At 42.5% G+C, this 26,258-nt stretch overlaps 1 protein-coding gene across 3 annotated transcripts in view; it reads right to left on the bottom strand.

Annotated features, from left to right (window-relative positions):
• The window catches only part of SUFU (SUFU negative regulator of hedgehog signaling), a 93,665-nt gene that overhangs the window by 55,458 nt on the left and 11,949 nt on the right, over positions 1-26,258 (bottom strand). For all 3 annotated transcript variants that reach the window (XM_065672137.1, XM_065672139.1, XM_065672138.1), the window contains exon 3: positions 6,967-7,103. In XM_065672137.1, coding sequence (XP_065528209.1) covers positions 6,967-7,103 — 137 coding nt within the window. The remainder of the gene's footprint in view (positions 1-6,966; positions 7,104-26,258) is intronic.

The raw sequence follows: 26,258 nt of genomic DNA, 5'->3' as shown, positions 1-26,258 counted from the left end.
CCTATAATCACCCTGGCTTAAAAAACGGGGAATCTGCAGCACACAGAGCTGGCACAATGGCCCCAAACTGATGCAATGACCCAACAAGCACATAGGCAGGAAGAGTGTATGTGATTCCTCAAACTATGGATAAACCATAATTTCTACTTGAAGTACGACATGTCAGAAGTAGATAAGGAAGGCTACACATACCTCATTTTGGGCTTGCTTTTCAGCCTGGCTAACAAAGGCTTGTGTGGCTGTGCTGCCTTGGGCACTTGTATGCATCACTCAGAACCATCCTCCCTTCCAGTAACTTTGGGAAATTGTCCTACTGACTTGATTCATGACAGAGGGCAGAAGCTCACAGATACAAAGTTCCCTCATTTCTTCAGAAAAGAACCCAACACATCAGCTGTTCAGTCAGTGTTTTAACATGCTGTTACCCACATGTAGAACTCGGATGTACCTGCTGGAATTAGTTCTGTCCAACGCACTTTACAAAAGTGTAATAGGTTTCTAAGGAATACCTCATACAAGTAAGTTTCTCCTTAAGTAATCAGCTGAAATCTACATTAAATTGCCACCCGCAATGCTTCCTTGCATGCTTACTTCCTTTGCTCATACATTTTGCTATTACTGTTCTGCAGTCCCCCAGACAGCTTCTTACTACTGTCTAGTCAAAGGTTTAGTATTAAAATTCAACTTTCAAATTAGCAGACACTTCAAGCTCACACATCTAAATGTCTTTTAGCACAACAGTAATCAGGAGACTAGAAAAAAAGATAAATTACGTATTTATGGAACCACCCAAAATTGCATTTAGAAAACCTGATGAGGACACCAAATCAGTGAAGCCATATTTATAATACAAAGGAGGCTAAGGCGACTCATACTCTGCCCTCATCTGGGATCAACTCTTCCTGAGAAATATGGATGAAGAATAGTTTGACTTGGTCTTAAAGGTATGCAGCAATGGAGAATCTTCAACTATTCCAGTATTTCACCACACTTATCCAAAAGATTTCCTAATGACAAATCCTAAGTCTACCTTACAGGAATTTTAGCAGTGACAGACCTCTCATACCCTCAGTAGACACACAAAAAATGTATTACTTTATTCTCTACAGCAACCTTTTGCGTATTTGAAGACTGTTCTCACATCTTCCTTCCATCTTCTCTTCCCTACACCAACCAAACATAACTTTATTATTCCTCCACAGGTCATACTTTCTGGACCTTTGGGTCATTCCTATTGCTCTCCTCCAGATTCTCTCCAAATCAGATGCATCCGACTTGAAATCTTTTGCCCCAAATGCGATACAATGCTCTCCCTTTTCCTTTCAAGGTGTTTCTAGAAGTACAGGATGCTATCATATGCGATACACAGAACACTTCTATTTCTACATTAGAATAATTTAATTTCTCTCAGCATGTTGCTTTAGGTATAGTTCACTGATGACTTTAATTTTGAATCATTTTCTTCTTTCAGAACTGTGCATTGGATTAACCTGTGTAAGCATAGGCCCTCACAGCTGTTGCACGTCCCTGACCGCACTGCACATTGGTACTTGAGATAATTTCCACTATTTGCAAAGGTTGTTTGAATTTGAGCCCTCTGCACCAGAAGTGCTTTGCTGTGTCTGCAGATTTCATTGGGATACTCTGCATTTCATCATCCTGATCAGTACAAAACTGCATGAGCTCTAGGACAGATTTTAGAGGAATCCAAACTCTATGCATCTTTTGTTGTTGACAACTACACATTGAGAATTACTCGGTCCAAATATCCAACCAGTACTGCATCCCTCTTTAGTTTTCATCAAGGCCGCACTTCCTCAGCTCACTCACATACTTGTTGGAAGAGGCAATGTCAAAAGTCTCACTAGGATCAAAGTAACCAACATTCGCTGCGTCCCATGATGCCTGTAACTTCACCACAATTAGTTTGTTCTGATTTATTCTTGATAAGTCCATGCTGGAACATCCATTATTCCCTGAATGCCTCCTAGATGGTTTGTTTTTCCTGTTTCTTAAGATCTGAAGTCTGTGAAAGCAATTAGAAACCTCAGGGGTTTGCATTTTTGGGGTTTGTTTTGGTTTTCTTGTTTGTTTGGGGTCTTTTTGTGGGGCTGAAAGTGAAGAACAGCATTTGCCATTTTCCAGCCTCCTGTAAAGCTACCTGCTCCCCCTGTAATGGCAGGGCTCAAACTGCTCAGGCAGACATGTTATGAAGCTCAGCCAACCTATATACCTCTAATTCATGGACATCTTAGTACTTCTGAATATAGTTTCACTAACTAGCTCCCCACTACAGTCATGCATTGCAGAGACTATAACCATGACATATGCTATACCATTAACAGGATGAGTTTTTCCGGACAGTTTCTCCAAACCTGTGCCTTACAGCTGCAGCTGTTTTCTTTCAGGCCACGAAACACAGAAGCAGCAAGAACTCATGCACACAACACATTTGTTACCGTACTACATTAATATATTGCCCTTATGATATATATCAGATACGCCTGTAAAAATAACATAGAAACAATGCAGATTTTGATTTCAGCAAAACACAAATCACAGCCTCTCTATACTGATTGTTGTAATATTGCAGTACCTAAAGAGTTAACAGTTGCAATAAGCCCAAGATAAGCTTTTTGTAGGAAGAGCATTTCTTCCTCTTTGTTTGAAGTATAAATTTGTTCTACCACGAGATATTCCCAGTATACCCATGAACCATGACAAGCTAAGGTCACCGATTCAAGGTTTGTAGGTTTGGGGGTTTTTAAAACTAAAAATAACAGAGCTGGAATGCGTGGTCGTGGTCAAACAGTGATAAAATAAAGAACAGATAAAGCCACAAATAAAATTTTTGAGATTCTCAAGCTTGGTTTTGTTGAAGGAGGGGAAGTAGTGCCATTTAATCAAAAGCACAAAGCACCAAGTGTTTGTAACAGTGAACAGGGAAGCCAAGCCTCAAAGAGGACTGAAATTCAATGCAGAAGGCTGCTTTTCTAAATCACAGCCACAGTGCAGGAGAGACAGGAACAAAGGAACACGACATTCATTTGCCTAGAAGTGTTTGTTACAAAAATACATCAACTGCAATGAGACATGCTTTGCAACTGCAATACAAAGTAATAATATTTAGGACAGCGGTAGCTGCTAGGTGAGTTTTCAACTCAGTCATCACCATCTGAAAATGCTCAGGTTCAGCAGGACTATAACTACACCTTACTCTCCCCCAGCTTCAACCTGACCCAGCAAAGCACATCTATGATAACCAAAAAGCTGGCTGGTTATTTGAGAGATAAGAATTTACCTCTTAGCATAGCTTTCAAAGTAAGCTGTCTTTTAACATGTGAAAGTGCTGGGAGCCTACCCAAAAAGCTCCTGCCAGTTTTATTTTTTCTTGCCCCTTGTTCAGAGAGGATTCATAGGCATTACTTGAGTTGGTTCAGTTCATTAAATGTTTTTGAGGCTACTTTGGAGTATTAAAGAGACTAAAAAGATGGGTTTAAAAAAAAAGAAAAAAAAAAAAAAAAACCGAAAAAACAACCCAACCCCCCCAAAAAACCCAAACCAAACAACCCACAAAACCAAAAACAAACAGAAGAAAAAAAAAACAAACCCACAAAAAAAAAAAAAAAGAAAAAAAGAAAAAAAGAAAGAGGAAGATAACTTTCAGGTACATACACCAGAGTCAAACACCACCACTGTTGCATCTGATAAATGCTCCAAGTGGCACAGACAGAAAGAACTCGAGCAAAAAAGAAACCTTTCATCATGTAAAACAATTCTGTTGTACCCCAGCCTGCCTACTACCCAATGGGCTTCAGAAAAACCACCCCTTCAGAGACTTCCCAGTTTTAAAGTTTTAACATCTGACTAGAAAAGTCTTGTAAAAGACCAAGGAAAAAAGACACTTGACTATGGAGAGTGAGCACATTAGACTGAGGGAAATCCTGTTACGCAGAAAAACCCCAACAGTGCAGAGCAGTGGGTGCCTCATTACTCAGGGGTGATGCAAAGAAGAACATGGGAATTGCTCTGGCTACTGCCAGCCTGAGAGGTGGCAGCTCACATGAGTAAAGCAATGGGGCATGTCAGATGTAGAAGGACTGGGGACTGTGCAAAGCAATGGAGTGAGGAAGCTTACACTAAATAGAAAATGCCTGCATCTAGGTATTGTCAATTGCCCTGAGAGATCAAGAAACATGATAGTCTGTCCCATTACAAGGCTTACTTTTACATCATCTTCTCATAAGTGAGGCTTACTTACGTCATCTTCTTGCGATTAACCTGGTGTCTGTGATTAGCCAGAAGATCTTAGCCTGAGAAAGTTCTTATTCAAAGGAGACAAGCGATAAACAAATTTGTACTAAAATAAAACTAAAACTTGTTCACTTGCTGCAATATCATATTGTTTTCTTCTATACAGGGCAAGGAATGGTTGGTAATACTCAGTGACAGCACACAGCTGCTTGCTGAAGGGCATGAAGCTTCACGGAGAAAAAACAGAACAAAAAAATCCAACTCTTCTGTAACATCTAAGGGGCCTCTGGAAGTCTCTTGTCCAGCCTCCTGTTTAAGTGGAGCCGTCACCAATGATGATCAGGACTGCTGTAGCTTTGTGGAGCTAAGTCCTGAACCTTTTAAGGAATGGAGATCCACCACCTCGCATAAATTGTTACCTGTCCTTTGCCACCCTCCTTGTGAGCAAGTTTTTCCTGAAGCCCTTCCAGAACCTCCCATACTACAATTCAGAGCTGTAGCTCCTTGTTGTATTACATAGGGCTTGACCCCAGTCTTGTAACTAACCTCTCAATAGCTGTATGCTCCTGTTAGATCACTCTGCACCCTCTCTTCACAGGCTAACCCTGCCCTGCTCCCTCAGCTCTCTTCATAGCTCACATGCCCTAGGACCCTGACTACTCTCCAGTTTTTCAGCATCTCTTAAGCCAGAAGGCCCAAACCAAGACATAGTGTTTTAAGTAAAGCATCGCCAGTGCAATGCCAAAGAGGTAATAAGAGGTAATAACTTCCCTCAGTCTTCTGGTCATGCTCTTCCTAAGATAACCCAGCACATGGGTTGCCTATTGCATGATGAGCATACAGTTGGCTCGTGCTCAATTTCATATTCAAAGAAAGAAGTCAATTTATGGTTCATACACTGGGTTTTTAAACAATGTAAATTGAGAGCTAAACACCCAGAGGCTAGAATCCATTAACAGTGGATTAACAGAGCAGTGCCTTTAAAGAGACAAGGTGGAGAGAAAGTCAAAACCAGCATGGATAATACCAGAGGCCCTTAAAAGTTCATGTCAGACTGATGCATGGGCACAACCACTCTTTCCAGTCTAAAAACAGTTCATTGGCTTTGAGTTCAGAAACACGAGACTGCATTAGTGCAGGAACCAAACAAGGAAAGTCTCTGCCCTCAGTGCCAGCTTAGTCACAGAGAAGTTTGTCCTAAAGTAGCCTACCAAATCCCATTTCACTTTGCAGACTTCCTCTCACCCACAAAAAGGGCAAGAAAAATAAGCACGAGAGGCTGCTTAACGTGCAAATAGAAGGCACTGAAACTACTCTATTAAAAGACCATTATGAGAATCTACATTGGAGCAGAAAATTTAAAAAGGGGTGTAATAAGTAAGATAAATATCTAAATAATAAGAATGTATGTATCTAATATGTAAAAGGGAGACTTTAGATTCAGATTATTTTCTTCAGACCTTGCAGCTAATACATAGAAAATGTGAGTATGAATTCATCACTGCATGGTCAGTATCAAAAGGCTACTGCACAATACAGTTTGGGCAGGATGGGAACCTCAAACAACAGCAAAAAATTATTACATTTACTTAGATTCAGATGCTTAAGAGCAGCAAAAACAAGATAGAAAGGTGAGCCCAAATTTGGATGTCAACTAGACAGCTACACAGCAAAGGTTATAAAATATATGCTTGGGTCATTTTAAACTGCAACAAGAGACACTCCCAGTATGACGAGAAGCAATAACCTGTGCTGGAATTCATCTCTATCAGTCAATATTTAGGAAAACAAAACAAAACAAAACGAACCCACAAGAGAGTTGCCACTGCCTCAGAGATTTGTCAGAGCAATCCCAGTTTTAACCAGCAACAGAATCAGGAGTTACTGACCAATTTATTAACTAGTAGAACAAGCACCGAATGTTTTAAATTCAATAATCATTGATTTGGAAGGTACTTTACCTGTAAAGGACCTCAAACTAGGTTAAAAGAAAGTTCTTCAAACATTTTTGTTCATATCTTGTGATTCTGGAGAGTGCTTTCCAATGGGTCTTCACGTGCTCAGACTAGAACTAATACTCAATCTACTGGTGTGAACGAAACCCAGAAAGGGTAATGCAAGAGGATGTTTTGTGGGTTTCCTGGTTCCCAGTTTTCTGGCATGTCTCCATCAGCATTAATGATTCCCAATTCTTAAATCCCTAGCCCTCCCAGCTTTGGCATCCCTTATCCCATTTTCTCATCCCAGCAACTTCTTGTTTACAGATGTTGCTGCTGCTCAACTGCAGAGACCATAGGAACACATTTGCTTGTGAATGAACTGCAACTTTTTCTGGAGTTATTCTCAGTGACACCTAATCAAGATGGGCGTTCCTCAGCCATTTCACTATAAGGTTTCCTTACTGAGAGAAGATGAAACCAACAACACAGAAGAGCAACACAGAGTCACTGGGCAGGCTTCCTATGGTTCCTAATTGCTCTGTATCTTCAGCTTTTCTGTGCTATGGATTTGGTGTTACCTGAACAGCAGTTGGGTTTTGTCCCCAGCAAGCTGGGCTGATGGAAGGAACACACTCTTTTGGGTTCTTAGACAAAGGTAATGCCCAAGATTTGATACAGCGCTGATGAGACAAGTGTTGCACCATGTAACAGATGTTGCCCTTAAGAACAAGGGCAGGAAAAAAGCGAGGCAGCATACTTAACCCTGCAGTACCTGACTGGAAGACGTATCTGGCTAAGCCTTGCATTAACTCTGCTGGCCAAGTAGGTGGTGCTGACTCTCCCGTTTCTCTCTTTAGGCGAAACGTCAGCTCAAATCCGAAACCACTTGGTCCGTCTGTTCCTGTAAACCTGGAGGGAATGAAAAATAAAATGTCACGACATATTCCTTGTAACCAGAGCAGGCTTCAAGATTCGGACCATAGAAAAATGATGAGTGTTCTCATAGGAAAGATAAGTTTAGTAATTCTCTTATTTCAGTCTACTCTGGCCCGAATGGCAAAACATTGTTAGGTTAGCTGATGTAATACAGTTTCAAAGATAACTATCATTATTGTGTTTTCAGTCAAAATAATGGAGCCTTGGAAACAAGACTTCTTTCCCAGGACAGGTGGAATTTTCAGCAACCTGAATGTGGTTTTAAAACATCATTGTAAGTTTCGCACTGATAGCTAATGGGAACAGCAAAGAAAGTGTGTAACAGAAAATAATGTTACTCCACCCTTGTGAATTCAATTTTCTATACATTGAGAAGTGAGATGCAACTGAAGTATTGCATAGTAAGTTTCTGGGTTGAAACAGCTGACTATTTTGATGTGTAACACATTTCTGTGTTGCAGATGGTCAGCAAGGGAGAGGAAAACAAGAGGATACAGGCAGAAAGTTATTAATGTCTCATACAATACAGTAATTCTTATTTTGCTCCAATACGTGCCTGCACACATTCTCCTTGTCTGTAGAGGAGAACAAAAACCACTGAATAGGACAACTACTCTTCAAGAAGCAGTAGTTCAGCCACTTCCCCATTTGACATAAATAGGTGCCAGTTTATTTGGTTTAGTCAGATAGTGTCTACCCAAGAGAATAAAGTCATAATCAAAGTATCAAGGCTATAGCACAATGGAGTAAATAGAGGATACCCCAAACTACTCTTTACTTCAACAAGTACTAGTTTTACAACAAGGGCTAGTTTAGTCCTTGAAAAATCCTTTTACACACACACAAACACACACACACACAAGGGAAGTTTCCTGTTCCAAGTCCCCAACAACTCAAATTGCCACATTTGCCTGTGGAAAATGAGCAACCTCATAGCTTGAGAAACTGAAAGCAAATTGGGGAAATCTGTGTCTTTTTTACCACTGCTAAGGCATGCCTTGCTTGTTTGCTGTGGATATTCCACAAAGGCAGAGGAAAGAAAGAAGGATTTACTCTGAGCATAAAGACACCTCACAGAAGCTTTCACAAACCAGTATCATTTTGCCAGTTCGAATCTCCCACACCTGCAGCCATTGGCAAATCCTCTGGGGAAACTTTGCGAATGTCTTGGATGCTGGTACCTTGCTGGCACATATGAAAGTCACAATGCACAAAGCCTTAACATTGTACTATGTCTTAAACCAGTGAAACAGAGCAGTAGGAATAGTAATGACAGCATTTTCCTTTTGAAAAGCAAAGCTCAGCAGCAATGTAGTGACCGGCTCCAAGTGCTGGAAGGGCTGTTCCAATAGTTCCAAAAGACTTTGAAACAGAAATGCTTTATGGTAACTCTACCTAATGACCTGTTAAAACTGATCTGACTTAAGCATTGATAGCACTCCATCATCATGCAATGTAACTTCATTTGAGGATTTTACAAGGAAAGTTTGATGTAATGAAAGTAGTTAAGAAATGTACCCAAAGACAGAGGTAGACTACGAGTCAGTCCAAAGAGATAACAGTAATTACTGTACTGAATACAACGCTGAACCCCCCAGTTTTGAGTGAAAGTTTCTTTTAAACACCACTAAAATACTGAAAAGAATAAAAATCTCTGACTGAAACCAAGGGAGTATGTACTGAAAGTCAGACAGACATCTACAATAAAAGGGAATAAGCAATATAGCAAATAAAGTCTTTCTTTCATTAGTAAAATTCAATGTCCATTTTTATTTATCTCCACATTCTCCTCAGCAAAGAATTTGAGAACTACATGCTACCGAATCAAACTCTCTATGAACAGAGCAGCAAACACATTTCAGAATGGTCAAATGGTACATACAAAACCTCTTTTGGGAAAGAAGTGCAGCTTTGGTGGCCTTCTATGATGGGGCTACAGAACTGATGGACAAGGGTAAAGCAGTTGATGTCATCTACCTGGACTTGTGCAAAGCATTTGACACTGTCCCACACGACATCCTCCTCTCTAAATTGGAGAGACATCAATTTGATAGACAGACCACTCGGTGGATAAAGAACTGGATGGATGGCCGCACACAAAGAGTTGTGGTCAATGGCTCGATGTCCGGCTGGAGACCGGTAACAAGTGGTGTCCCTCAGGGATCGGTGTTGGGACCGGTCTTGTTCAACATCTTCATCGCTGACATGGACAGTGGGATTGAGTGCGCCCTCAGCAAGTTTGCCGATGACACCAAGCTGTGTGGTCCGGTTGATATGCTGGAGGGAAGGGATGCCATCCAGAGGGACCTTGACCCGCTTGTAAGGTGGGCTGATGCCAACCTTATGAAGTTCAACCATGACAAGTGCAAGGTCCTACACCTGGGTTGGAGCAGTCCCAGGCACAGCTACAGACTGGGCAAAGAAGAGGTTCAGAGCGGCCCTGCAGAGAAGGACTTGGGGGTGCTGGTCAATGAGAAAATGAACACGAGCCGGCTTCAGTGTGCGCTCACAGCCCAGAAAGCCAACCGTATCCTGGGCTGCATCAAAAGGAGCGTGACCAGCAAGTCGAAGGAGGTGATCCTGCCCCTCTACTCTGCTCTTGTGAGACCTCACCTGGAGTATTGTGTGCAGTTCTGGTGTCCTCAACATAAAAAGGACATGGAACTGCTGGAACAAGTCCAGAGGAGGCCACAAGGATGATCAGGGGACTGGAGCACCTCCCGTATGAAGACAGGCTGAGGAAGTTGGGGCTGTTCAGCCTGGAGAAGAGAAGGCTGTGTGGAGACCTCATAGCAGCCTTCCAGTATCTGAAGGGGGCCTATAGGGATGCTGGGGAGGGATTCTTCGTCAGGGACTGTAGTGACAGGACAAGGGGTAACGGGTTAAAACTTAAACAGGGGAAGTTTAGATTGGATATAAGGAGGAAATTCTTTCCTGTTAGGGTGGTGAGACACGGGAATGGGTTGCCCAGGGGGGTTGTGAGTGCTCCATCCCTGGCGGTGTTCAAGGCCAGGTTGGATGAAGCTTTGGGTGGGATGGTTTAGTGTGAGGTGTCCCTGTCCATGGCAGGGGGGTTGGAACTAGATGATCTTGAGGTCCTTTCCAACCCGAGGTCCTTTCCAACCCTAACTATTCTGTGATTCTATGATTTTATTTAAGCAACAAGCCAAATAATTACATTTGGTTCTTAAACAAAGCAAGAGCTTACTGAATAACCAGCCAGCCAGGGAGTGGAATCTGGATATGCAGTGAAACCAGTGTTCTGCAATCACGCATGCAGGTCTACTGAGAAGCCTGACACAGGATGGTGATAGCCTCACAAACGCAAAGTTGTACTTTGCAAGTTCAGCACCCCTGTAGCGTTTTATTAGTTTCACATATCAGTTAGCAAAGGAAAACCAGAAATATTTCTTAAAGGGAGAAACAAAAATGCTTCAAAGTGGGTATCAAGGTCTGATTCCAGGAAAAAGCACATAGCAGAAACTGAAACACATTATGAATGGGTAAATTTTAAGAAAGATCAAAGTTAACAAAAAGCCTCCAAGCTGATCTTCCACAGTTTCAATTTTGGAAAGTAAGATGGCTCCCTATTGAATTCCCTCCTTTCAAGGCCCATTCTGAAATAACATAGCTTTACTTCTAATATGTATCAAACTAGAGTTTATTGGGGGTTTCTGAACTCCACAGATCTCTCTCCACTTCCCAGAAGTTAACTGTTAAACACAATACATGCTTTATATTGATCCACGCACAAGTTACAGGGTAACAGAAGTGTTGAGGTGATTATCCATAAAATGTAAAGCAAGGTGAGCATTTAGGAGAACATTGGTCAGCAACATACCAGTAGTTGCAAAGCAGTAAAACTGAGAAGCAATGTTTCTTACATGATTTTTTTTATTATAGTAATAAAATAGACACTAATACAGAGAAGATCTACTAGAAAAGAATAGAATTCAAGGTAAAGAAATGAGGTTACTTCCCTTGAAAGACTTAAGAAAAACCCCAAACGCTCCAGAATAAAACATGCATCTTCTAAAACCACTAAAAACCACAGCAACACACAATGCTTAAACTCTCAAATTCTTCAATTAACAGTTACATTCAGAAAAGTCCTATCCGCATGTAAGAGATCTGTAATTAAAGATTAGATTTCAAATGGGTTTTATAATAGTTAATGGTCACAGGTTGCTGAAAATACATGGCTTTGTCACAGTGAAAACTATACATGCAATTCACCTGCATTGTGCAGCTGTTCCAAGATAACAGTCTATAAAGTAAAAGTCTGATCTGTTTAATTTTAGGTTGGCAATTTGGTTTTGAAGAAATTGTGACACATGTGGCTTTAAAAGCCTGTGATTATTTTAGAAATCCTTTATATTTAATTCAGGCAGGTTCTTCATAGGAAGAAATGCTAATATTCAGAGTGTAATTAGATAGTCATTTTCGCTTAGCATTTTTGCCAAAGATTTTGCTTTTATTCTTACGAATAAGAAGTCTTGAATTAGAAAGTAAGTTGAATGTAGTTTCAATAGGTGCCATAAAATTTCTTTCAATGAACAAGGACCATAATCCGATGTACAAAGAATGGAGGAAGATGTGAGCTTTCAGAACTAAAACTATAACCATGCCACAGGCTTCTGACCCTTGGTCTAACAGAAATCACAGAGAAGAATCCAGTACTGAGTTATACAGCATGGCTTCTCCTACAGAAGACCTTTTCACTAGGGAGTGAGCGCTTACACTGCCCTGGACTCCAAAATTTGTGAGGGTAAGGATGCATCAGCCCACTGACAGAGGGGCAAGTAGCACCTACAGCCAACAAACATTTGGGAAATGAATTTGCCCAGTAAAATCTCTGAGACCTCCAGATATGCACACCATAGGAATGGAAGTCCAAGAAAATGGCTTTTTATCCCCACAAGGATAAAGAGACTCCTCCCTTATATCTGGGCTGTAAGCAGCTGCTCATTCCCCCAGATTATCTGTGTTCATTTTCGTTCAAGGTCTTACCAACAAAAGATGCACCCATCATAATCAAGAAATCCACCCATAATCAGGGAACTAATAAAATGAGACTCCCCATAAACAAGTTCATTTATTCCATTGCTTTAATGTGGGCACACTGAATTCCCATGGCAGCTGCCTCCTTGTAGGGTACATTCCTGCTGCTTAAGTGTTACCTTAGGAGGATGACAAGGAACTGGACAAAAAAGGATCACACCTTGCAGGCTTGTTGATGTTCAAACTCCTCTCCTTCCCAAATGTTCCCAATTTTCACTGAACTTCCATAAAACTTCCAGAAAATCCAACCACAGTCAACCAACACATTAAAAACTCCTATAGTTCTGGAAAAGACAGATGGAACAAACCTCATTTCCGAAGAAAACTGGGTGAAGGTATGAGGATAACCCAGAGGTGGAAGAAATCCTGCTAAAGCACACAGAGACAAGATTTGCTCATGATCCACTACCTGAACTAACTTGCTCCTTCCAACTGGGCAGCAAAGCCTCTGCAGCAGGTTACCCTGACCCTGACTCCTGTGTCAACTGCAGAAGTAATGCTTTAATTGCACACTTTTTCTTTTACAGAAGCCAGATTCTGGCACCATTATTAGAAGGAGGTTTCTTTGTAAGCAGGGGAGGTGGCAACTGCGGTGATGGGGTTTTTTGACTGAGGTTTAGTTGTTCGCTTTGGTGTTGGTTGGCTTTTTTTTAAATCTGAAGGTGACCAGCTCAGACTATAGCCAATAGAGAACAAAGGCGTTGGAGCTCAGTTCAGCATCTCAACACTGAAGAGCTTTACAGGTCATTTCTTCAGCAAAACAATTACAATCCAGTAATCCAAAAGAGCCTCAGCTTTACAGTAAGACCATGACCTGAGAACGGAGTGTATCCAGGAAAGGAACCTCAGAATTAGTATTCTTTATCTGTGTGTAGCCTCAGGTACGTGAACTAAAAGCTGCAACACAGCAGTAAGTTTCTTTACTAACAGACCCGAGTATTTCACATAGCTTGGTTTATGTCTTGCTTCTGCTGAACCCTACAGTTTGGAGTGAAAGCTTCTTTCAAACACCTCTAATATACTAAGAAGGAAAACAAACACATTTATGTTTTGCCCCCAAACTAAAGATACTAATTATAAAGAGACAGCATGGGCTGTTTTGTGCCTGCCACTGCTTTGCCCCCTCCAACATGAGGGCACATCACCTTTATAGGCAAGCCAACTGCCAAGCAGCTGGCTAAGTTTTCACAAAAAACAAACACTGATGGAGAAATTTTTGGCTTGCTGCATGCCCACACATCAGATAGTTTTATATTATGACCACAGCAGTAATGGAAGGCTCTGGTATCTGCCAAGTCAAATCCAACTCTATATTTAATATTAAAACCTTATTTTGTCGCATGAACAAAAATAAACCTTTTGAAAGCCAAGGTCATTTACCACATGCCATTCTTTGGGTTAAAACTCCCTTTATCTGTATAGCAAATCAGCTCAGCAGAAGAGACCACATCTCAGCACTGCACATATGCTGAAGGAGCCTAGCTTGTTCCTTTAATGAGGTAAGAGTTTCACTGATCGTGATATTTAGTTCCAGCAAAAGAATCCAAAGAAATAGAGGCCCCTTTATTTACAGAGCCATGCGGCCGGGCCCCCTGAGCCCCCCACCACCCTGTGCTCTGCCAGGCCCTCTCCTGAAGCCACACACAGAGAACTGAAAAGCTGCTCTCTGCAGCAGAGTACCCAGGGCGTTTTTCACATCAAATAACCCAGCTTAAGAGGATCAAAAGCCAAAATAGCCCTTTGCTTTAAAAGCAGCTCTGAAAACCAGAGGCTTTTCAGTTTAAATCAAAGCTGTTTGCCAAAGCATTTTCATTCTCACTTTTGCAAGGAATGAGAGGAGATTTGCTCCACTGCAGTGCAGAATGGCTGTGTTTCTGAAATTCTGCTTTTGAAAGCAACACAGCTCTAGACAAGGAGGAGAGTGTGCTAGGTGCTTACTTTTTGAGAGTTTACAAGTATATGTATAAATATATTAGGTGAACCAGTCCTGAAAATGGGAGTTTATGTAGGGGAATGCAGGCCCTTCATTATGATTATTTCAGCCAGGGAAGAAGAAGAAGAAAGATCTTTCAGGGTATTTTGGGATAGTTGTGACTGCCCTTTCAGGAGTCACAGCTCCACTCCCAGCAGCTCCAGGGAGATAAACCAGGTCTCTTCTGGCAGTCTCACAGTACTCTGAACCCACTTGTTCCAGCTTCAGTTTCCAGCCCCATTGCCACTGCTTTAGCAAAGCCACTTCATGTGCCTTTTGCTTCAATTCCCTACCTAATTGCATTTCCCCACATCTTCTACAAGGACAAAGCTTCCTGCTCTGCCACTGGTGAGCTACTCTGATACTGTTCTGAAGGCTGTAGAAATACAGTTATCACAACCTGATATCATCTGCCAGGCCTTATGCAAAGCATGTGACAATGTCCCGCACATCCTTGTTTCTAACTGGAGAGGCATGGAATTGAGGGAAGAACTACCTGGTGCACCCCCCACCCCTCAAAATAAAACCCTGTTAATCCATAGCTTTCAGTACTCCAGATCAGCCTATCAGGATGTTTGAGAAGTCTCAGAAGGTGGTTAAACCAAGCTAATGGGCAGTGCCCATCATTCTGCTTGATGAGACCAAAGTACTTCAAGGCCCAACTCTCTAGAGTGTTTCCAAGACTGCATAGCTAGTAACCATCCCAGAAGCTTTTCCTATTAGCTAGCAAAGATACTACTATCAGCAACATAGATGATGTGTTTAACAAAAAGCTGACTTCACAGGTCCTTCCTGAGAAAGATCAGGACATCTATCATTCCACTGCCCACATCTGCTTACAAACAAGCAACACAAAGGGTGAGCTCCTGTCTAAAACCCAAAGAGAAGCCTTCTAAAACCCAAAAGGGAAGCCTTCAGCAAGCTGTCACAGCCATTGAGTTGAACACCTTAGTGTGTCCATCTCCCGGGAAAGATATCAGGCAACAGCTGATGTGCCCCAAACAAGACTATGGAGAGAATCAGTCTTGTGTATTCAAGCTCCAGGTGCATTAGCCAATGTCTTCCCACTATAACCAAAGGAGTCAGATTCCAGAGCTTCAGAAGAAAAAGAAAAAAGTGACCCTACCTGGTTCTTCAAGCATCTTGCCTAACAGGAAATGGTTGGTTTTAGTGCAGCTGTCAAACAATATGAAAGTCTCATCTGAGAGCCCTGATGGCATGCTGGCACGCTCCTGTGAAACAATTTCATAATAGGCACAGAACCCACCCTACATTAAAGGCTTAAAAAGTATCCAGAAAAGTTATTTCAGCCAAACCCCACCTGCTCACTCACATATTCTCCTGGATTGTCTCCTGGCATTGAAAAAAGCATCAACTTCAAAGAAAAATGCATAAAAACATCTGAAAGAAGCAGGGGGTGGTTATCTGGTTGTCAGACGGTTACCTCTTCAGAGCGCTAGACAGGAAATTCCATGAGCTCTCGCCATCCCAAACCTGCACACAGGATCTTACTGGACTCCTTCCTAGCTTGATTTAAGGAAAAGCTTCATGCATAAGCAGGGCAAATACAAATGCAAAAAGAACACATGCTCAGAGATTTCTGCTCATGTAAAATCAAGGCCAGAAAGTGACTGACACACGATGCTCGAGACATCAGTCTATGACTACGCCCAAAGCTGTTGCTTGGAGCTTGCTTTTGCAGTACATCATATCAAATGTCTAAGCCATCAACCAAATGGAAAACCTTTCTAGAAACAGCAACTTAAGTTGTTTTTTAGAGAATTATTCCAACATCTAAGCCCAAACAGATGCAAAGGCACTCAGTCTACTGGTATTTGGAGGCAGTTTGTCAGCTTTCCAAAATACTCATGTAGGATCAGCTTAGAGAACTTACACTGAAACAGATCTGTTGTGAGTTGATTTGCGATGCGCAGTATAAAAAACCAGAGATGTTCTTCACTCAGCTACCATCCAGCAAGTGAAGTGCTGTTATGGGGCACGGGGGGAAAGAGGAGACTTCAGTTTAAGTTTCACTCACACATACACAATACCGATTTCACACATTTTACTATTCAGCTTCTTCAAAACTCAGCTAGGACAATCCTGCCCCTGAAGCCTAGAAAGTCACAGTTCAGTTGTTTTTTAAAAACGATTTCTATAAACCTGCTGTTCTATGATTCTATGAAATAATGAGCATTGATACAACAGATAAACTGATTTTTCCTCTAAACCTTCTGACTACAGTCATTAACCTTACTCCTAACTTTGCAGACATAACCGTCTTGTGAGAGATAGAGATAGTGTCACTTGAACTACACGAGAGCTGCATGGGAACTGTTGTATGGTATTTGTAGACCTGACAGACTGACCACTTTTTAGACACCTAAATAACTCAGACACGTGAGAAGCACTTGACATACAGTTACCTCCATCACATGAGGAAAGGCTGGGTGCTGGTTTGTTAAGCTATAAGTTTGTTAAGAAGGCTAATAGGAAGGGAGGATCTTATTGCTTAATAAACTATTGGGAAGGCAAAGGGAAGACAGAGCCAGACCTTTCTCAGAGACGCACAGCAAAATGGCAATGAATGATTCCAGTTACATGTATCTGGAAATCTTTCAGATGATCAAACTCTGGAACAGGATCAGGGAGGCTGCAGAAGTTGGCCCTCTGAGCAGGCATCAACTGGAAACTTTCAGAGGTCCCTTCAAACCCAAGTGATGAAGCACCACAGACAAGAGATAAACTTTTACTACTGGTACCCTGTGTCCAAGACCAAGTTGGCAGGACCCACAGCTGATAATTTCATGAACACATGAGTTAAACTCATTTTGACAGAAGCAGTTACTATATTCAGCTCCTGCCCAGCCACATGGGGAAACAGCTCCTGAACTATGCTCCTCCAGCCTAGCATATTAAAGTAAACCACCATCAGTTTTCAGGTCATTTTAATGTGTTGGGCTGCAAATTAAGGCAATCTAAGGGTTGATTCTCTGAGGTTCAGCTGTCCATGCCGTGAAAGCAGTAGCATCTGGAAGAAGTATAGGATCCCACTTAGCTGCTGGAGGTTAATCACTTTGAGTTCTAGAGGCTTGGGAGCATTATTGTCTCATTATAGAGAGTGCCAACATAGTCATACATATAAGAATAGTGCACACTGATTAACGGCAAAAGGCTGTACTGGCCCTGTTGGTTGCCAAAGGCATCTATCTGCTTCATTATTAAGTCACTAAACTTTAGAAGACTTAAAATCCTAACCCAGCATCTGGGAGAGCTAAGTTTGAATCTCCTGTCTGCCATAAACTTCCTATACTCCTCAACAAGTTACATCAGAATTTGATTCCCATATGTAAATTAATGACATTTCCCTGCTTCAAAGAGTAATGTGACACACTCGTCATATATAGGAAATGCTGATATACTCCAACTATCAAGGTCACAAAAGCTGGGAAATGAACTCCACATTCTGCACAGCATGGACAAATACTGCACATGGGAAATGACTAAAACAACAAACTATGGAACAGGAGGTTACATGGGATGTGTCACTCTCCACCCCAGCAGAAGATGTCCACATGAGGGCAGTTTACTTTTAATTTCCTCTGTTTTATGGTGCATGGATACAGCTATACCAGTAGGTGATGGTTTGATCTCCCATTACAGTCATAAATAAACTGACAAGACCAAACCATTTCATCTTCATGATTCCCAAAACACATATTTAAAAAATAAACAACTACCTGAAACCAAGTGACAGAGGACTGGCCATGATTTTCAGCTCAAGGGCTCACAGCTCTCCATGGAATCACTCAGGCTTCCCATCTCACAGACAGCAGAACCCATCTTGCACTGAAAGCAGGTTCTCAACCACCACCTGCAGCAGGCTGCAAGCACAGCCAGCGCAGCACATGAGGCTGCGCTTCATGGCTCCACAAGGAAAGGGCAAACAGTCTCACTGCGATGGCCTGGGGAAGCTGGAGCACAGTTGCATCATCTTAATGCCCACTGAAAGGATCTGGAAAGAATAGCTACGAGTACAATAAGGATTTGTTATTGCATTCACAGAACAAGGGGCAGGGAACTAGTGAAAAAAACCCACATCTTGTCAAGATTTGTACTTCAACACTTTACTTAAGCTATCTATTTATGCTGCACTTCAGAACTACTTAGCCTTCATTTCTACAAGGTCCAGTACAACAGAGCTCTCATTTGGCCTGAGCTGGAGGTGATTCTACAAATGAAGCACACAGTCACTGTGCTATACAGCGCACCAGTGAAGAAGACAACCTTCCATCTGCACAGAGATCCCATTTCACACTGGGACAGAATCCTTAGCTCTCATACACTGCATTTTGCGTAGCCAGCAGGGAATGGTAACACCCCCCCAAACTTCACCAAAGGGCTCAGCTGCCACCTCACCAGCCAACAGAACATAAGCAAAGGGCCAGTCTGAGCCAGCGTGGAAGCAAAGGACAGTATTGCTGTGTTGGTGAGCATCTGGGAACAGGGCTCCAAGTTTCCTTGCAGTGCCTGCTGGCTCCTTCCTAGCTCCTACTGTGGAAAGTTCTGCAGCTGCTGGGAGGAACCCATTCGCATAACAAAAGCGGCTTTCAAAAGCAGTATGGGAGAGTGGAAAGAATAAGAGAAAACCCCAAAGCCAGAGGCTACACTGACAGCTACAGTTAGTTTTTTTTACAGCATCGCCTAGAATCCTCAAGCAAGGATCAGAGCTCCGACATGTTACACAGAATATAAACACTGGTGTCTCCCATTACTTTCCTGCTGGCTAAAGAACATATGCTAAAAGAAAACGCAAGAAAACTTCAGCACACCCTCAAGCACACTTAGAATATACGATTCATACAATTAAGTTCTCAGCTGTACAGTAAGTGAGCTTGAGGCATAAGAGGTATTTTGGAGCTTTTAGGAGCCTGATCCAAACCCAACAGATTTCAAGCAGGGTTTACGCACCCAAGTATCCTGCTGGATCTGGGATTCAATCCCTGATCTTTCACTTCATTAACTGTAGAAGTCAAGACGATACTTCCTTACTTGCAGAGCTGTTACATAGTCTCATTCCATTGTAAAGGGCACACTCAAAAACATACCAATGAGCACTGTAAGAGATCTTCCATCAATTAAACAGGCAGGGAAAGGCCCTGGGAGCTCAAGCTGTAATTCCAGGGGAAAAAAAGCACCAGACTGCTTGTGAAAGACTCCTGAAAGAGAAACACAAGACAGCTGCAATAAGAAGTACACTATATATTTTTTTAATCTGCCTTTTAAGTGTTAAGCTTCTCCTGCAAGACTGTCACTCCTTTGAAGCACTGGAAACTTCCAGAAGTAGGAATCATAGGCTGATATTTTTGATCTATAGAAATAAACACCTGGCTTGTGAATGTTACACAGGCTCCATCCGCTGTAAGACAAGATCCAAAAGGATAAAATAAATCTTAGCCTCTTTAAATCAAACAAAGGAGGAAAGGAAGCATCCTTCCCCACTTCCTTTCAGTGGGTCCACGCTTAACCCTAAAGATTTTAATAGTGGCAAAAGAGTTTTGCCTTTCAGACAAACCATTTTGGTTATGGAAACTGCAAAATGGCTCAGCTTCTCTTACAAACAGGAGTAAAAAGTTGGGAGAGATGTCAACTCACTGCACCAAAAAGTAAGCAGTACTGAAACGTGCTTAAGTACAAACATGCTCCTCACGTTCCTGATCGCTTTAGGAAGAATAACCGACCCAGTAAAACAGAGTTCAGTGTACAGCTCATCATCACAGCAGCTCTGCTACAGCAAGTCTCAAATCCACCTCTGAACACTAAATTCTTTGCTTTTCTGCTTAATGTTACTCTTCTGGGTAAAAAAGAATTCAAAGCTCAGAGATGTATTATTTTTGCGTAATAAAGTTATACATATGGATCCAACTTAGCTAGGAAATGTCAACTTAAGGCTTGTCTTCATGAGGAAATTTACTGTAACTAGCCTACCAGTATAATTATATTGCTGTAGTTCTACGGGTAAAATTCCCCTGTTGAGCCTTATTCATAACAACAGCTGCCTTTATGGTTTATTTTTGTCGACTATGCCAAAAAAGGCCCCTGCTCCAGAAAAGCCACAACAATTCACAGGGGAAGAGGGTCTGCAGCTATGCCAGTGCAACTGGAATGGTTGAAAGAGTAACAGTATAGAAATAGTAACATTTCCCTATACTAACAAATTATTTGCTACCAAAAATAATGATGGAAGAAAACTATACTGTACATCAGGTATTGTTGCAGGTGAGGTATGTGCCAGTTTTAGGTCACATTTCTTAGCTTTAGTGATGTCCCCCCAGGCGAGACACTGCTCTGCATCACCCCCCCATGTGCATCCTTTTGTTGTCACCTTCTCTCAGTGTATTTTCCAGGCACACTCCTTCCTCCACTCCCTTACAGGAGTGATGCCTCACAGCCCAGGAACTGTCCTGTGCCCCTTGGACAGGGCACTGACCCTCCAACACAAGCGGGCGTTAAAGATCAGCCCCTCTGGTTTACAGTCTGCATCTCAGCAACCAGGGATAGCTGAAAAGCAAACAGCATTCTTTGCAAAAGGGATTTTAAAACAATTGCTCTTCACTTCGGCAGTGCAAGAATGCTGAGCTACACAAAACAATGAGCCATCTGTGCGCCCATCCCCTCCTTTCCTTGTCTCTATCCTTTGGGTTTAAATCAGAGCTCCCCAAGAATGGCCGAGTCCCCCTTCACCTCCACCCTGTTTACATCCTGAAAAACACCACCGTTTTCTGGCCTTTTTTTTTTTGTTCAATTTGATGCTTTTTGTTCTTCAGAGCCCTTGCAAAATCTTCCTTTAAACCTCAGCCTTTTGTCAGGTGGTATCACATCTACCCAGCTCGGTCAAGTGATCAAAAAATGCCTCCCATCAGATGACCCATTCCTTGTTTACCATCCCTGGAGGCAGAGTGGCACTGAAGAGTCCTTAGCCACCCCTTTGTGCAAGGAAGGGAATACCATCTGAATGGGAGACCACCAAAGATCTGCAGCCCTCTTTTGTTAGCCTGGTGTCACTGCCTATTGGGCCTCAATTCAAAATTGAGATGACAGTAGAGAGGCAGCCAAGTTAGGTAATCGGTATGGAGTTTCCAGCTTAGGAGACAGAAATCCCAATAGCTCAAATGAAATTGGTAATTTTGTCTCCAGCGGTAATTTGTGGTTACCAATTGTAACCACTGCTCCATCAAGAAACACAGACTTATTCTAGTCCTAGTCAAGAAGGCATGTTCCCAACACTAAATCTGTGTTGAAGAGAAAAAGCGGATTAGCTATAATAATGGTATTCATCTCTTCAAACATTCATTTTGTTAGTATCATTATTCCAGGCAGCAAAGGGATAAAAAAAGTCAACTCCTCTTTGATCTCACAGCTGGAATGGCCACACAGCTCAAAAAATGCTTTTACCTTCACATCCCACCAAAAAAAAAAAAAAAAAAAAGAGAGCTCACTATCTTTTAATTCTTGCTTTTTAGAACATCCTGAACAGACCTTTATCACATAAAGCAATCTTTCACTGGAAGACCCAACTCATCCCCAGTCGCTCCTCTTCCTGGCAGGCTGAACTCACTGGGACAGCAGAGCCTGCGAGCTCTCCCACGTCATACAGCACTAACCCAGCTGGGAGATGACAGTAAGGAAGCCCTGTTTTGGGCCAACTCTGTTCCTGTATGCCAAGATCGTAACTGTCAAAGTTCCGCTGACAAAAAGAAATCATGAGTTTGACGAGTTCACAGTTTGAACACTTTGCCCTTTCCTCTGCATGGCAGCACGAGGCTCATCTTACCGAGATGCACGTGCAGACCCTGCTACTGAACAGGAAGAGAGGTTTGCCTGCGATAACACTCACCTATGAGCCTATTTCAAATCTTTTCCCTTTTTTTTTTTTGATTGAAAACAGTCCTTCCTGTAAATTCAACTACCGTGCTGCAATGTTACATGAATTTCCTTCAATACCTCAAAACAAAAGATCCGAATCTAGCACAGTGCAAGTGTACTCTTGTCCCACAGCTTCCACACACAGACACAGATAGACTGCAGCACAAAGCGGACTTCTCTCTGTAGGTGGCCTACATCTTTCATATTATTAACAGTGCTAACTACCTCCAACAAATGACATTTGGAAGCCAAGTGCAGTCTGCCTGGGAGGAGGGAAAAAAAAGATTTCCCCATGGTGACCATAGCTTCTAGGGAGGTCTGCCTCCAGCAGAGAAACACAAGCCTTCATCAGTCCTGGTACATTGCCTTGGTCCTTGGGGAGACACTTATCTCAACGGGGCACGTAAAGAGGCATGACAGTTGGTTTAACTGGGTTTCTTTGCCTGAGAAAGAGGAAAATGGACCTTAGATGATCACACTTCTGCATGTGCTTCTTTAAAATGTCCTCCCAATATTCTAACTCATTGGTCAAATTCAATCAAGTCCTTCAAAGGAAGAGTTTTCCCCTAAATACCACATTTCTATGAAGGCAGAAGCAAACAGCCAGACAGAACAGAAGGATCTGCAGGCACTCCAGTAAGCAAGGGTCAGTAGAAGCACAAGTATATTTCTAAACACCAAAGAACCCACACAGGTAAGACCTGTTTCCCCTGATTTTGGGAAAAGCTAAGTCTAACTCATATCTTTATAGACACAAAAACCACCCTACCACAACACACAGAATCACAGAATCATAGAACAGTTTGGGCTGGAAAGGACCTTAAGATCATCCAGTTCCAACCCCCCTGCCATGGGCAGGGACACCTCCCACTAAACCATGTCACCCAAGGCTCTGTCCAACCTGGCCTTGAACACAAATCCATTAAAACAGATCTTATTGCTCCCCCACAGCTAAATTACTCATTTCCACTCTGATGGATTCTCGAATTAGCTATCATTAAAAGGAAATATCTTTTTAGTCACAGAACTCTTTAATTCCATGGCCTCTCCCTTACCGCTCTGCCATGAACCTTCCTCTCCCCTCTGTCAACTGGAAAAATAAGCATTAAATCTGGGGTCAATCTTTGACAGACAAGCAAGAGACCTAGGAAGGAAAAGGAAGTCCAGAGTACAGTGCTCACCTTGGGCTCCCCTCCTCCAAGTCCCAGCTCTCATACCTCTTTCCTGAACTGATACTTATCAGTGTTCTCTTCCATGTCGTTCCCTTTAGCTGGGGCAGGTTCTCTACCTCCAGCCACCACATACAGAAGAAGCTTTTCTTCAGTGCACTGTCTAAAGTTCAGTTCCCACAGGTGAAACAATGGTAACACAAAGCAGGAGGCTACTGAGACCTGGAAGGATCTCCTTACATTTTACAGTATCAGCAGAGTAACTGTAAATGACAGAATTTCATGGCTGTTTGCCACAACCCACCCAACACAGTCACACTTCACAGAAGTCTGACCCAGGAGCAGAACCACTATTTCCTGATCCTCAACTTTAGCATATGCCCTGGAAACTCAACCTCACTTCCCTATTCCATGAAGCAGCTACCACTCAGACAGCTGTGAGACACGTTAAGTGTCCTTTAACTTCAGAGCTAACAGCTTAGTGAAATTAGGCTAGGATGAAGAAGGAAGAGTTTACACATCCGTGTCATTATTTAAGAAAGTCCTCAGGCTCCTCTGTGTGAAAGCATGCTTCTACACCACACTTGAAAGAAAGTAGGCACCATGAAAGCTAGGAGAAAACCTTGGGGCTTAAATAATTTTCCTTGCAGGCTTAACTCCCAGGCTAAACTGACTTGATCTCCAGTGCAGATATGCTGAACTCTACAAAATCTTACCTGAAATACAGATCCACAACAACCACCACCCCTTTCTAATCTAAGGGCTCTTCCCAAGGGCCCCTTATTTCACAGCATTTTTGTGAAAACAAAGAGGGGCAGAATGAGTCTCCACCATTTTATAAGCGTTCACTGTCACTTTGGAGTTTGGTGTAATATTTCAGTGGTGCTTTAGGCATGTGGTTTATAAAGCACTTAGGGACCCATTAAATACCAAAAGTTAAGACTAAAGGCTGGCATGCTCAGGGCAGTGAGCTTTTAAATTTATGAAAGGCTACAGAACTAAGAGGCCACTGAAGTGACAGCTGTCAGCACCACTCCGTCCTACATTCATGCACACTCAAAGAAGCCAGCACGCACTTAAAAGAGAGCACTCGTTCCAACTTTCAGGCTATTTTCTAAATACTCTTCTCGAACTCCTTTCATACTCGGAAAAAGCCTTCCAGAAAACATCCACCCCTCTGCAAGCCTTGCATTCGTTACCTGATCCAGTTTTGTGCTCCTTTTTCTTCCTCCCAGCTCTAACAAGCATCCTTGCCCTTTTACAAGCTAAGGTCATTCAGAGGATCTATACAAGCAAGCAGAACACAAGCTGGACTGGAGACCTTGAAAGGCTCATGCTTACCCTCACCTTTAATAGGGAGGCACCACCCACAGAGACAACACGTTATCCCGGCATGCACCGCTCCCTCCTGATCCCAATGGAAAGTAGCGCAAATCAAAAGAATCACTGCAAGTTGGAACCTGTTGTCTCCGCGGGTGGTACCCTGCATCTGTATTAAGAGATGAAGGCAGCTGTAATCTCTTTGGGTTTATGCAAATGGGATGCTGCTGCTCCAGCTCCTGGCTAGCTGCCAGGGTAAAAAAGGGAAAACAAAACCCACCCCTCTTGTCAATATGAAGTTTGTGTAGATCAGGAAACCCAATTATTGGAATTTGCATAAAAAGCTAAACATCAAAACACAGTTGGCACGTTTCTTCTCAGGATGTGGGAAGGCCACAAATACAAATCTTATCTCTCAACCTAGCCATAATTTAAGCTTTGCTTTCTATTGTGGCTGTAAATTACAACCTTGCAATTTGAATATAAATAAGACCATTCAAGGTTTTCAGGAACTCTATCACATTGTGGTTCTCATTTTCCATACACTTTTAAAACTGTTAACAGAATGAGTGGGCACTCAAATTACAGGAACAGTTGATGTGAATTCAGCCTTGGCCTTACAGCAAATGATTGAAGTCAGTCTGATGAAAACACACACCACTTCCTTGCTCCCTGGACAGCCCTGCAAGGCCCTGAGCCAGCACAATCCAGGGTTGCAGCACACCGTGGCACCGCAATAGCTGAAGCTGGCATCACCACTGATGGAATCAGAGTTCAGCTATGCTTGCTGACACTGCATCCCTCAGGCACCCGTTTTGCATGTAGACAGAAGACACCATCATGCCTGGAAACTGCAGGAAGGATCAGGTGCCTGTGCCTTAGTCCTCTCAGTGGTGTGGCACTGGAGCATGGATCTGCGATTGTCAGCTGAGGCACCGTGCTCTGTGCAGATGCACGGGACACGTTCCTCGCTGACGACATTGCCGTGGGGCAGGAGCTGCCAATAAGGACTGGAGAAGTGTGCAGGACCTGTCACCTCTCCTACGTCTGCACCAGCCACACCAGCCAGCGTGCTCACATGCTACACGTGCACCCACCACTGCAGCGCAGAACCTCTTCAGAAAGCAAGAACAGTGAAAAAAAAAATAAATCGCTCTACTCCAACCCTGCTGAAGAGATTCAAGAGTTACACATTGATTTTGATTTTAAAGGAGACAGAAGAAGTTAAAAATGGAGCATAGCTTGCAGAAACGCCCCAGAAGGATTTCTGCTGCCACTGAAGTTGTGCAACATGCTCAACTGGAGAGACTTATTTCCATGCAAGCAGCTTGGCATGAAATCCCACTGAAAGGTCTGTGGTTCCCTAACACTGTCATGACGTCATGGATCAGGATGTTTAGCGCCATCAGCCCAGCACAGCTGGTGTCATGGTTGCCATTACAGCCTGAAACACTGAGTGGTTTTAGATGAAAAAGGCTTCCCCATTTGAAACTCTTAGATTTCTTCCATCTTATTCTGCGGACTCTTAAAGCCAGAGCAGTTCTGTAAAGCAGAGCATAGCTGATATTTAAGCAGAGCAGGAAATAGTGCTGCTTTAACTGAAAATAAATCTGTCAACAAGGAGGCACAGGGAGAGCCCCGCTTCAGACTTTTCAGGTTCTTATTAAAAAATATAAATTA

Source organism: Lathamus discolor, chromosome 3 (genome assembly GCF_037157495.1).
Source record: "Lathamus discolor isolate bLatDis1 chromosome 3, bLatDis1.hap1, whole genome shotgun sequence".
NCBI classification, from domain to species: domain Eukaryota; kingdom Metazoa; phylum Chordata; class Aves; order Psittaciformes; family Psittacidae; genus Lathamus; species Lathamus discolor.
The sequence above is the reverse complement of the archived record's forward strand: the minus strand, read 5'-3'. Positions and strand labels throughout refer to the sequence as shown.